This window comes from Corvus hawaiiensis, chromosome 13 (assembly GCF_020740725.1).
Source record: "Corvus hawaiiensis isolate bCorHaw1 chromosome 13, bCorHaw1.pri.cur, whole genome shotgun sequence".
Lineage (NCBI taxonomy): Eukaryota > Metazoa > Chordata > Aves > Passeriformes > Corvidae > Corvus > Corvus hawaiiensis.
This window is the reverse complement of record NC_063225.1, coordinates 11925659-11938991: the sequence shown is the minus strand read 5'-3', so window position 1 is coordinate 11938991 and position 13333 is coordinate 11925659. Positions and strand designations below refer to the sequence as shown.

At 44.2% G+C, this 13333-nt stretch overlaps 1 protein-coding gene across 1 annotated transcript in view; it reads right to left on the bottom strand.

Moving 5' to 3' along the window:
- PIAS1 (protein inhibitor of activated STAT 1) overlaps positions 1–13333 on the bottom strand; it is a 52796-nt gene that overhangs the window by 6173 nt on the left and 33290 nt on the right. The window contains exons 3-9 of the mRNA XM_048317646.1: positions 12089–12173; positions 11474–11521; positions 10366–10456; positions 9393–9527; positions 6256–6361; positions 4879–4952; positions 1100–1260 (exon numbers count right to left, since the gene is read on the bottom strand). Of these exons, the coding sequence (XP_048173603.1) occupies positions 1100–1260; positions 4879–4952; positions 6256–6361; positions 9393–9527; positions 10366–10456; positions 11474–11521; positions 12089–12173 (700 nt within the window). The remainder of the gene's footprint in view (positions 1–1099; positions 1261–4878; positions 4953–6255; positions 6362–9392; positions 9528–10365; positions 10457–11473; positions 11522–12088; positions 12174–13333) is intronic.

Below are 13333 nucleotides of genomic sequence, written 5' to 3'. Positions count from 1 at the left end.
TTGGCTTTAATTAGAGACAGTTCCCTCTTTCCCAGATTGGAGCATTTTCCAGAAATAACCTTCTCTTTGGGATGCTCTAATTAGATCAGCTCATCTCCAACATCTGCACCTGGCAACACGAGGAGAAATAAGGAAAATGTGGTGTTTGCATTATTCCCACTTTCTGTCTTCACTATTTTAGGCAGAAACCTCGACAAGGAGCCCCTCAGCTCTTTGATCTGAGGTGGAGGACCCATAAATCTGGGCATCCAGGAGTCCAAAACAGCCTGAGTGTCTCTTCAAGAGCTTTTTGCAAGGCTCTCAAGGGACCCTGAGTGACCTCATGCTTCACTGGCAAAATGAAGCACACACTCCCTAATAAAGACTCATCATTGATGAGGTGGTTTTCTAAAACTCTGGGGTTTTTTCAGGGTTTTCAGCTTTGCTTTTGGGGTTTTTATTTGTTTGTTTCATCAGTTTTGGGGGTTTTTTTAAATATTGAGAGTATCCTCAGAGGCCTCTACTTGTTCTCTCCCTTTATCACCCTTTAAAAAAACAAGATTCCTCTCTTAAGAAATTAAAATGCAAACCCAGAAATACACACTTGGCACAACAAGAGATTTATTTTTTTTTTTAGTGTTTTGCAAGTAGGCAGTACCAGGGAATCAATCTCTGTGTCACTTTCTATAGATAGCAACTCCCCAAGTGTGAAATTGTACACGGAATTGTACAGGCACTCGGAGGGGTGGCAGGATTTATTTGCTCTAACGTGGCTGTCTCTTATCAACTCTGCCAGATTGGTACAGTTGCTCCATTAAAAGAAAATACAACATGTGCTGTTTTCACCTAGGAATTCAGCACTATGGAACATGGTGGGGGGGAAAAAGCATTTTCAGCAGGATAGCTCAGGAATTTACTGAGGATTGGAAGGAATAGATTTCATTGTTATCAACTTGAACAGTCAGAGAGTCAGAGGAGCACAATTCTTGAATGAGAGGGAGCTGGTCAGGACTTCTTGACCAGCAGCAGGAAGTTAAATATGGGGAGTTAAAAAAGGAGGGAGATCACCTTGATTTCAGACAGGAGGAACACGCTGGAATTTGATCTCAGCTTTACTCACCCATCAATAATGAGATGTTCGTAGGGAGCCTTCTTGTCACACACGGGGCAAACCCAGGTTGGCTTCTTCTCATTCATTTGGATGTAGAGAGTGGCATCAAAACACTGCAGGTGGGAACAAGTCAGGGCCCTGCAGGGGATGGTGAGGCGCATTTTGCCAAGCTGTAAGAGAAAGAAACCAGGATTTTATTACCTCGGTGTTGAACTAACCAACAGGGCTTTTCTGCCTGAAAAGAGAAAAGAGCCAGGTTGAGTTTAATCCAGAAAGAACTCTCAGAAATCCGAGTTTTGATTGAACTATGTCATATACACACTTCCCTCCTTCCTGTAAGTTTGTAGTGGCATAAAAGTGACTAAAAATCACATTTTGAAGTATATTTGATCAAGGGAACCGAAGAACACGTCCTGCCATATTCCCCTAACAACATACAGGGCCCACTGAGCACCCGTAAATACCAGTGTCTTGCACAGAGCACAAACAGAATTATGCTTCATTATCGTGAAAGTATCATTACACTGAGTGGAAAGCAGACAGTGAAAGGAATTTCATCTTAATCTGAAATAAAAATCTCCTCACGAAACCTCAGCATTTGGTTTGAGGCCAAGTGCTTACGCTGCAGATCGGGAGGGGCTTGGACTGGCCACACTAAAGGTGAGAAGCAGCAATGTCTAAACAAGACTTTCACCACATGAAAACCCAACAAAACAATCATTTATGGAGAACTGCTTATGCCGGGTAGTTTGAAGTTCGATATTTGACTAAAATATACACAAGGCCTCCATCTGAGCAGCCTCAGCCAATTCCAGTGGTGGCTGGGAGTGGAGCAGGTTGGGAGCGTGCCTCAATCCAGCCCTGTGGCCAGGCTGATCCTGAGCAGTACAAGAAGGATGCCACAGGATGGCACCACAATATCCCCAAAGCAAAAACAACATCAAGAACAAAGGCTCTATTCACAGGCCACCACTTCCTCCATGATGATGATGATGATTTTTATTCCCTGTGAACAGAACCCCTCTGCCCCACTCCTGGCAAATCCAGCGTGGTCTCGCTTCTTTTCCTTCCCTCTGGCTCTCAGTCGCTGTCACCAAGGCCCAGCAGATGGGAGGGGGCAGAGAATTCCCTGGGGAGCCCCAGGCTGGTGGCAGAGGCTCAGCCCACGGCAGGAGATGCTCTGTGTGCCATGTGTTTGGCACCCCCTCCCCCGAACCCGTGACCAAGCACATTATTCCTATCCCAAAATCAACTCCCAGAGCAGCCAGGCCCCCGATCCGTGTCTGTCAGGAATTCTCATCTCCCAGATGGTGGGGCAATGGCTCATTTGTCTTTTGGGCACAGTCCCCCAGCTCAGGGAGCATCAGAGGGAAGACCTGGATGCTTCAAATGAAAAGTAAGGAAGGTCGAAGACAGGTGCTGCAGGAAGGACATAAAAACCCATTTCCTGAGGGAAACAAGCAGAGTTAAAAACCAGGAAGGTTTTCCCAAGGTTTTGGTATAAAACCTCTACCTGTGACTTCCCTGAGGTGGGATTTAACCACACTCAGAGTTAACAGGTTGATGCTCTTTTCCCATTTTTGGCATTGAACCTCCTGGATAAGCTCTGCCACAATGGCTAAGCTGTGTCAGAACTGACAGAAAAAAGCAGGGATGCATCCCAACTTTGGAAAAGCTGCATTGCCCAACACTGGGACTGTTTGATTCCCGCCTGTTGGCAGCCAAAGAAACACTGCATTAATTTCTTTTACAAGCACACAAAACATTTCTATCTTTCCCTGCTAAAAAACAGGAGTTCAGGATTTGTAAACAAAGCTGCAAAACCTCCAGTAAACCCCTGGATTTGGAATTTTTCTTCAGTTAAATATTTGGTCCGGCTGCAGAGCCTGGAGATTTATTTATTTGTACTTCCAGGGGCAAAAAGGAACATGAATTCAAGTGTGTTCCTGAGCTCTGGGCTCAGAGCAGCCCCTCTGCCTGCTGGATCCTGCATGGGTGCCAAATTCCAAGGAAGCTCTGAGCAGCCTGGAGGGCAGAATTAAAATTATAAAGACTAAACCCACCTCCCTCATTTGTTCTCCTGGATACTCCCAAGGAGAATCACACCCAGGGGAGGGGAGAGCAGCACCCTCCCATTCCCAGAGTGATGCTAAATTCCTTAATTTTCCATTTTGCTGCTGGAGATCAAATCAGCATTTTCAGGGTGCACCTTCAGAGCATTTAAAGCTTAGAAAACAACCACAAAATACAGACAAAAAATTCTCCCTGAGCCAAAGGCTTGCAAATCAAATCAGCAAGTGAAAATACAGGGCTGTAAATGAAATTCCATTCAGACCTGAGGAGAATCAAGGTAAAACCTTTCTGTTGGAAGGTGCAGTCTCTGCCCCAAAGAGCCTGGGATGGATTATTCCGAGAGCTACTGGGAAATCAGGCAGCACTGAAGGAGGAAAAAGTGGAGGAAAAAAGGGAACCCAAAAACACTGCAGAGGAATTTTATCAGTGATGGAGGCAATCGGGACAAACAGGAAATTCTCATGGAATGATCTATAAAGCAACACCTTGACAAATCAAATAAGCTGAATAAAAATCTGTAATTCCACCAGATGCATGAAGACTGACTTAAAATAATTCATCAATACTTCAGTGTTCCAAAATATGACATGGCAGTTACAGGTTTTTGAGATTATCAGCTCTACAGATCAGGATTTTATCTGGTAAATGCAATCTGTATCTTTCTCACAGATTAGTTTTATCTTCCTTAAAAATTCCTTATCTTCCTTAGCTAGAATCAATGCTGATATGGAAAAAGGAATAAAATTGAAGATCATGACAATACCACATTCAAAGATTTACAAGAACGTTATATATATATATATATATAAAATAACCACACTGTTAATTGTGCTTTTTATGAAGCAATTACACCTCTAAAAGTTTCTCTTTTTAGAGTTTAAGAACATATTAAATAACCTGAAAAATAAGCTCCAATTTTGCAAGAATAAAGCCAAGTTTTCTTGTTTAGATTTTAAACCTGAGAATTTCGTGTCAAGCCTGAGCAGATTGAGGCAAAGCAGGAAACAGATGTATCCTTAATCTTGACAAGAATTTCAATAGCTGGGCTGCAATAAAGGGACTCTGTCAATCAATACAGAGAGTCAAGGATTCTGAAGGTGCCCTGCACCTGAAACAAGCCCCAGAGATTCAAAGAAGCACATATCACATTAATGTTGGGCATTTACCACTGATAACACAAATCCAGGCAGAAAACAGTGCAGCTACTTGGTTAAAAAATAACAAATAGGTCGAGATACATCTCTGCCACTTGCATGTTCACTGGAATTCTTTTCTCTCACCTCAAATTGGATCAAAACATTTTGTTTGAACAACCTCCAAGACACTGCTTTGTTTTTAAGTGCAGATTATTAAATATTCCAAGTGTACATTTGCACATCACCCATTTCAGATTCAAGGTGCTCAATACCACATTCACCCCCTTTCCCCCTGAGAGAGGTTTTATCAATCCAAGCCCAACCTGCACACTCAGATGATCCAGTGACAGATTTAAATGTGTGCTTACACATATTTTGAGTAACATTTTCAAGCTAATGGAACACTCCTTTTCCCAGGGGTATTTCACAGGCTTTTAAGCACAGTGAGAGAGAATTTCAGCTGCTCTCTGTCCCGACAAAGTTAAACCAGGTAAACACAAGGTAACCTCTCCCACACACATCCCACAACAGCCACATTTCAATCAGAATCACTTTGGAGGGAATAAAAAACCAACTTACTGGACAAAGAAGAGACACTCTTAAGCTGGTAGTTGCTATTTCACTGTCTGGATCAGCAGTTAGTTTCTCTTTAACTGGTATTTAAAGAAGAAAAAGTTTATTTTAGGTTAATTCAAACATGAATTGGATGATAAAGAAATAAAACAAGTCTGAAATGTGTGTGGTAAACTTCCAGTTCAAGACCCCTAGAAAATGTGTTTATCCAGAGATAAACTCAGGTCTCAACTCTTCTACATGCAACTTTGCACTGATCATTTTTTAATACCTACCAACAGATAAAGCACATTAATTTCACCTCTAACTTCAAGCTGAAGTTGTTCAACTTGTTAACAATTCTCACATGAACAGGCACCACTAAAACCCCCCAAAATCCTCATCAAGCAATCCTGTGACTTAAAACTGAAAAGCAAATTGAGCAGTAGGAAGTCAGAAGTACCATGACAAAATCTGAGATTTAAGTAACTGCAGTGAAATATCAAAGTCTTTCACTTCTGGAGTCTTTCATCCTCTATTTTGGTGTGCAAGGCCTGTTTTATAAGCAGTCATTGGTTAAATGAACGAGTCAGTCCCATTTTATTCCTGCTCTAAGAACTGCACCTACACCCTCATTCTCAACTTGCAGAGCAGCAGCCACCTGGGAACTCTCTAGATTTTTGGGCATTTAAATCATCAAACTGCATTAGGACAAGTTAATGCCCAGCACTTTTATTTACTGCTGGACTCATTTCTTCCCTTGTGGAGAAGGTACAAGCCCTTATCTGAGCATTACAGAGTAACAACAGCGATCAGGTGCTGGGATTTCACCCTCTCCCTGAAAACCAAACACGCAGCAGTTTGTGCTGGCATTTTTATGACACAAACTTCCACCAGCTTGTTGTCAGAGCAAACACTAAGGCAGCAAATCTCACACCCGAGTGAGGAGGGGGTTGGGAGGAGCTCTGTGCTGGCCACTCTCTCCAGGCTCACTCCACAGCTCAGTGCCAAGGGAACAGAACCAGCTCGATGGAGCCGTTCCTGCCCAGCATCCAGGTCCAGGGTGAGGCCTTCAGCGCAGCCTGCCCGAGGTACTGAATGAGCACTTCTCTGTAGAAATACAGTTGTGCCATTCTGCACAAACAAAGCCAGGATGGCTGAGCTGAAAGAGATTCTCTTGCATTTTTCCCCTCACAGTGTCAACAGGGTTCCTGGACTGGCTCCTAGTGCAAACAAAGGCCTCTGAGTCTTTGAATTGGAACTGAATACAAAGAACACCACTATCAGATTCCCAAAGCCCAGAGGGCTGTAGGAAGTCCAAAGCTTGGTTAGTACAGTCCTGATTCCAAATGTGCCTTTACAAAAGTGATTTCTCCTTTTTGAACAAGCCCAGCAGACACATACTCAGTGCTCTGGAGTGATCCGGGTTCCGGATTCCCTTGGCCCGCAACCGCTGCAGGAGCACCGTGGAGGAGAGCTGCTTCACCAGGTACACGGCCATGGAATAGTTCTGGAAAACACCAAACACATCAGAGCAAACCCTGGCTGCAGCACAGGCAGCCTGGAGATAGTTTGGTATGGGATTGCAGGTGGCAAAGTTCTCGGAGAAACCCTTCAGGAAATTCACGGGGCTGGAGTTTCAGAGGCAACGAAAGTGACTTCACACTTCACTGAGGCTGAGATGCAAACCAGGCTTTTAAAACAGCATTTAGGACACTTCTGGAAGTTCTACATCTATTTCACACATGCAGCCTATCCCTCTAAACAGGGTAATTTTACATGGATAACGTACTGCCCGTGTGTCAGTGCACTGAATTTTATATGGATAATGTTCAGCACTGCACTTGTGGCAGTGGTTTAATTTTATATGGGTAATGTTCAGCACTGCACTCATGGCAGTGCACTGAATTTTATACAGATAATGTTAAATATTGCACTTGTGGCAGTGCATTTAAGGAAAGCTGTCAGTTCAAATATCATCAGAAGTTTTTTTTAATAAAAGCTTATTTTGGTTTCAAAATAGGAAAATGAGCAGTGATGCTTCTTCAAAAGATGCATCATCTGCAGTATCTGGAAGCACTGGTCATCTTCTCTTCCTGCACTCAGCTGTCTCTGAAATGTGAACTGCACCACCAGAGAAGAACAGGAAAAAGGCAGTTCAGGAGTTCAAGGGCTGAGAGGGGCCAAGATGTGCTCTGGAGACCCAGCCCAAGTCCCCACTCCCAGCCTGTCCAAGGGCTGGGTCACTTCCCCACCAGTCCCCACAGATCTGACCATGCCAAAGTTCCTTATCAGGGTCAGGAAAAGCCATGGATGCTCCCTTCTGCCTCTACAGGAAATCCTTTGGGATCCACGCAGGTCAGAGGCAGAACCCAGCTCTGTCAGGTCCCATACCTCAGGTGAGCCTTCCCTCATGGAATGAGCTCTTCCTGCCAGGGAGTTCAATTCATAGCCTGGATTTCTGAAGCTCTCATTTTTCTTACAATCTCCAAAAAAATCAGGTTATAAATGTCTTTCTAAAAATGTGATTCAGCAGCAACACCTCTCAATCCCCAGAATGGAAAGGACCAAATCTGTCTTCTCACATTAGGGTACATCAATTATTTTTTGATTTAAACATTGGCTAAACCTGGAGCTGCATTCATACAATTTAAATTGAAAAATAAAAGGCTTCCCCCAGCAACTGCCACACGTTTCCACTTAAAAAAATCCATGTAATTGTGACATCTCCCATCCTTTATTTAGGATCTGAAGGCAGGATTTCAGTGATATATCTCACCACAAAATCGCACAAATTGAAATAGCATCAGAAACACCACGTTTTAAATATTTTATTCTCGAAATGAATGCTTCTCACATCGTTAAAAACCACTACTGCTTTAACTTGTTTGTTTAATGCCTCAATTAGGAGAGAAGTTAGAAAAATGCTAATTAACGTTGTGAAATTATTTACCGACAGCTTGAATCTACAAAGGCAGGAACTTGCCCGAGGCATCCTGTACAGAAGGCTCTTGAAACAGATTGTGTAAAAATCACAATGAGGACTCCAGCAAAGGTAGGGAGCACCAGTTGGGACATGCAAGTGATTCCTGAGGGAAGGGGGAGAGAGGAACTCAAATTTTGTGCTGCACAGGCACAGCCAAATAAAAAATAATTCCTCACATTTCACTGTCAAAGTCTCGAAGAATCAGTTTAAGAAGGATTGTGTCTTACAGAATCGGAAGGGATCTTAAAGCTCACCCCATTCCACCCCTGCCATGGGCAGGGACACCTTCCACAGACCAGGCTGCTCCAAGCCCATCCCACCTGGCTTTGGACACTTCTGGGATCTAATGCTTACTTATGCCAGAAGTTACCCAAAATGTTCTTTATAACCGATTTATCTGTGAAACCTGAGAACCAGCCAGTTCCCAAGGGACTAACTCCAACCTGGGGCTCTTCTTGTCCCTAAATCCTGAATTCTGAATCCCTCAGAGCAGCATCCAGGATCCATCCACCTGCATGGAGGCACGTCAGCAGTGTCAACCAAAGCAGGCTGATTTGTAACTGCTTATTTCTGGTACCTGCAGTTCTCATTAGATAAAAGAGGATTTTTTACAAAAATCACTCAGCCATCCTTTATCCCATAATCTGAATGGAGATTGTTTTCCGCTCCACAAGAAATCCATCATGAAATACCATCCTGGTGTTTTATAACTGCCTATTGTGCCTGACTGGAGTGTAAGCATTTTTCCACGCTGGTTCAGGAATCCTGGGCTTTGCACGCTGACAAATTCTTGGACAAAGTTTCACCTCAGGACAATTCTGGGGACTTCTAAAAACAGGACGGGGGCAGTGGCAGCAGCACACGGTGCCTCTGGAATGCCCATCCAGCAGCTTTGCTGCCAGCACTGAAAGCAGCTCACTAATTCATGGGCTGATTTATTGAAGTCCCTTTTTGCAGCATGTTCCAGATTTAATTAGTCCAGTGGAACATCAGCAATTTTCTAACACCGGTTGTAACGTTCTCCCCACAGACACAAAAAAGTGATAAAAACATGAGGTTTTAGATCTGAAGGATGAGGAGAGCGGCTGGGAGAGGAGAAATGTAGGAAAGGCCAATGAAATCAGCTGGGTTGTGCTGTTCTGTGCCCACACTCACAGCTCTAATGCGCCACTCTGTGCTCAACGTCACCCGCTCCTTGCAAGTCCAAGCCAAGGTTTGTCAAGCCCCTGAAGTCAGGAAGAGCTTCAAAGTCTGAAGTTTGGCCAAATCAACAAACAAAAGGTTTAGAGGATGCCTTGATCTCTTTATCTGGGCCCTCCCTGAGCCACAAAGATTTGGGGGGGAGGGGGGAGCGAGGAGAGAGAGATCCCACCCCAAACGTGAGGGGGGGATCTGAGGGAGCACGTGAGGGATCTGAGGGAGCACGTCCCGACCGCCCGGCACCACAGAATTCCAGCTGAACAAGGACACTCTGTGGCTACCCCAGCAAGGATCTCCTGCACAGTTAAACCTGCTCATCTCTCAAAGACATACAAGAGACCCCAGAGTCACTCACTCTGCCAATCTCTGCAGTCCAGGACACGACGATGGTGTTGGGGACCGTGGTGGACAAGCGGACGAGTGAGGTAATGTTGATTGGTCGGCTGGGGCGCTTTGGTTCAACACCATTTTTGGTTGGTGGCAGATAGCCCTAAAAACCAAAAGATTTCATCTCTCAGGAAAAAGAATTCAACAGAGCTTTTGCCTCCTGCCCCTCCCACCACAACCCAATACACCTGGACCGGGCTCCATGTTTAATTCAAAGGGAGAAGGATCAGACGATAAAATACCAACTATTCTACAAGATCTTTCTCCTGACAGAAATCCAAAATCCTAACCCTGCCCACAGAATATTGAAGGCAACTTTGCCACCTCTCCTGTCTCAGCAAAACTAAACAAAAAAACCCCTAAACTTTGGACCAGAGGTTCTAAAATGCAATCCTTTTTCCTCTGCTCATGTTAATTTAAGACATTAAAGATTTTAATTAAGACTTATTTTTACTTAATAACAACATGTGATCTTGAAAAGGGAGTTTTCAACTTCCATCTTCATAAAATCACTGAATCATTAAGGCTGGAAAAGGCCTCAAAATCCTCAGGTCCAAGTTTTGACTGAACACCACCTTGTCAAGTAAATCCGAAGTCACTTTTGAACCCTTCCAGGTTTCAATCCTTAACCACTCTCCCAGGGAAGGAATTCTTCCTATTATCCAGCTCCTGCACTGGAGCCTGCCTGGCTCACACTGCCCAGCCCAGCCCAGCCCCTGTGCTGCCCAGGACTGGCAGCTGCTGTTGGGCAAACACCAAAATTTCCTGTCTTTTGGGAATTCATCTTCTGGATCTACTGGCTAAAACAGTTTCCTTGATCTTTCCATTCCAGCGCTCCAGAATATGAAAACAAAGGTAGGGATAAATTTTCAGGCTAATTTCTGGCAGATAATTCCTAACAGTGCATCCCAAAATGTGTATTGAAAGAACATCTTACTTACTGGAAGGCTGCATGGTTTCCCATTTACTTTCACACATAGATTGGGTGGGAAGTGATCTTCTTGTGGACAACTGGTTTCTGATAAACAAAACCTAAAAGCAAAGAGCTGCTATCATCTTTCACTTTTAAAGTGATTTAAAGATTGTCTTTTCCTGCAAGGAATTGTTCTTCCACTGAGCTATGAAATCATGACAAGTCTTGCTGAGCACAGTCTCAAATGATGTCAATTAAGCAGGAAAGCCCCCCAAAATGACAGAGGTTCATTCAAGAAGGCTGTAGGTTCCTCCTCAGATTCCTTGAATTCCTCAGCCTGACTCGTTCCCATAGGCAGGTTCCTGTCACAACAGACAATCCCAATTTCTTTGCTGCCTTTTCTCCAGCCTGACCTCTCCACGGTCAGACCAAGGTGTCACAAGTGACATTTTCCACTGTCCCAGCTGCAGTTCCAGCAAACCAGGCAGCTGCTGAGCACAGCCACGGACTCCTCAGGCCTCTGATGTTGAGTTTATTTACTGAAGTTCAAAGAGGCGCTTTTGCTGCTGGATCCCCAGCAGGACCCACCCTTCCTGCTCCCAGCCCGGCTCACGGACAATGGGCATTCCAAGGAGCAGCAAGAGCCTCTCAGCTCCCCTGGATTCCTTCCAGGGACCTGCCCCGTCCATGTCCATATCCCATCAGGGGCTGGATAACCAACCTGCTGCTCCCAAAGAGGGGGAGCTGCCTTCTGGCCCTGTTTTCCCTGATTCCCTCCTCAGCCCTTGGCCCCTCCCACCCCACCCGGCTGAGAGAGAGGATTTCATCAATTTGTGATACACCTGCCAAAACCCCCAAATTAACCAGGCTGTGATTCCCAAAGTGCCTAAAGAAGCAGACCTCGGGATGCCCATGGAATACTGAGCTTGGCATCCCTGCTAGGAAGAACAACCCTCCCTGCTCATGGATTCTTCAGGCCCAGGCACATGGAATGCAAACGTGGAGTTACAGGAAGGAGGATTCGCTGACAAGAAAATCAACCAGGATGAGGCTCTTCTCCATCCAGGAATTCCCAACCTGCTGGGCAGGATCTGAATCTTAAAATCCAACAGCAGCACAGGCAATAAAATACCTACCTTAGCTGGACCTGTACTGTGAAGTCACATTTGGTCCCAGAAATATCCCTGGAAACAAGAGAACGTGGGTTAAAACATCCTGTTTCCGCAAGAGATCCCTCAATATTGCAATACAGATTCCTTAAGAGTTTGCTGGAAGTTCAATTTATGGAAAACACTTCTTTTTTACCCCAAAAAAAGTGTAAAATACTTTCAGGTGTATGTAAAATGTACACCAGACTTTGATACTTGTGCTCAAACCACCACTCTCAAGACAAGCTCAAAGGAACAGTTTTTATTTTTCAAGGTAAACAAATAAATCCTCACCTGACCTATATAATTTCCTTTTTTTTGGTAAACTATGAAGTTCTGAGGGGTAAAGTACCACCTTTATAGTGAATTAACAGAGAAGGAAGGGCTGCAGGAAGCAGAATTCTGGATTTGCAGAGAACTTCGGGCCAGAGAAACCCACCCAAAACTCACTGGCGGTGCTGAATTCTCTCCTCCTCACCCTTTTGCTCCCCATACAAAGGGGAAAAGAGGAAATACCCCCCTCCCATTTCCAAGTTAGGGATATGGAAAGCTGGCTCCTTTGGGGGGTTTATCGGGATTTAAAGGCTGCTGGAGCTCACTCACATGGAACTGCTGATCTGCTGCACTTGCTGTGGCGTCAGCGCGAAGGCAAAGCAGGTTTCTCGAAATCTCTGACTGTTATCTGAGGCTGCAGGAGAACAGAGAACATCAAAACCAGCCCAGACAATCAGTCAATAATTGAAGAAAGTGTCTACATTTCTAACACACGTTTTTATGGCCAGCCCAGCAGTGTGAGGCACATCTGCTTCTCTGAACAGCTTTAGAGCCAATGAGGAAGTTGCCACTGAAAGCCTCCTGTAAATAAAAATACAATGAACAAACTTTATATGCCTATAAAGTGTACATTAAAATAGGGATGAAGATAACGGCAGAGCTCAGGCAAATCAAGGCTTTTTATCACTGTAATTTAATGTCAAATGTGCTCTGATATTAAAAAAAAAAATATCTTAGGACTTCTCATCAATCACTTTTTTATTTCCCTCACTGCAGCAGATCATGGCTTGGCCTGTAGAAGTTCACAGAGGGGCTGAAGCACAACATGTGGGACATCTCACAGTTCAGTTCAGTATTTTATGGACTGAAAGGCACCAAATATATCTGTAATAAGCCAAGAACTCATGAGATCTGCAACTATAAAATCTGATTTTGAAGCCTTTCCACTCTGCTGAGCCAAACACTGCTCAAGAGTAAATGCTCCTGCTGGAAATTAATGTTAAATATCTCTAAAATAGTGCTTTTAGCTAAAACTCAACCCTTCACAGGGCCACTGCAGCAATGAAAAGAGTTTTTTAAATAATAAATTAAAAGAAAGCATCACCTCCCCAGAGAATTACTCCGCACACTCACCAACACACACCCAAGTGCACCTCGCAAGCAGCTTTCCACTCAATCTCATTATTCTTAATAACTTTATAGGGTTCTGAATAAACATCCAGTGCACTGAACACTCGACAAATTTACCCTTTTTTGGTTTACTATCATGCACTTCTTGACTCATCCCTGAGTGACAGCAGAGTGAACACTTCAGGGTGAGACTTGAGAGATTTTGTTCCAAACAGCGTGTGGTGGGCTGGAACCAACAATAGCGAAGGCACTGCCTGAGTATAAATATTACCAGCAGCAACCTCCCAAAATTACATCTCTATCCATCCTGCCTGACAGTGCTGCAAAATCCTTCCATTTATTCCACTACTTGCTGCTGCTCCCAAGCTGGATGAGCAGGAACGGGGAACAGAAAGTTGCTGCTTGGAGGAGCACAGGGAATCTTTGGAAAAGCATGAAGTTTTA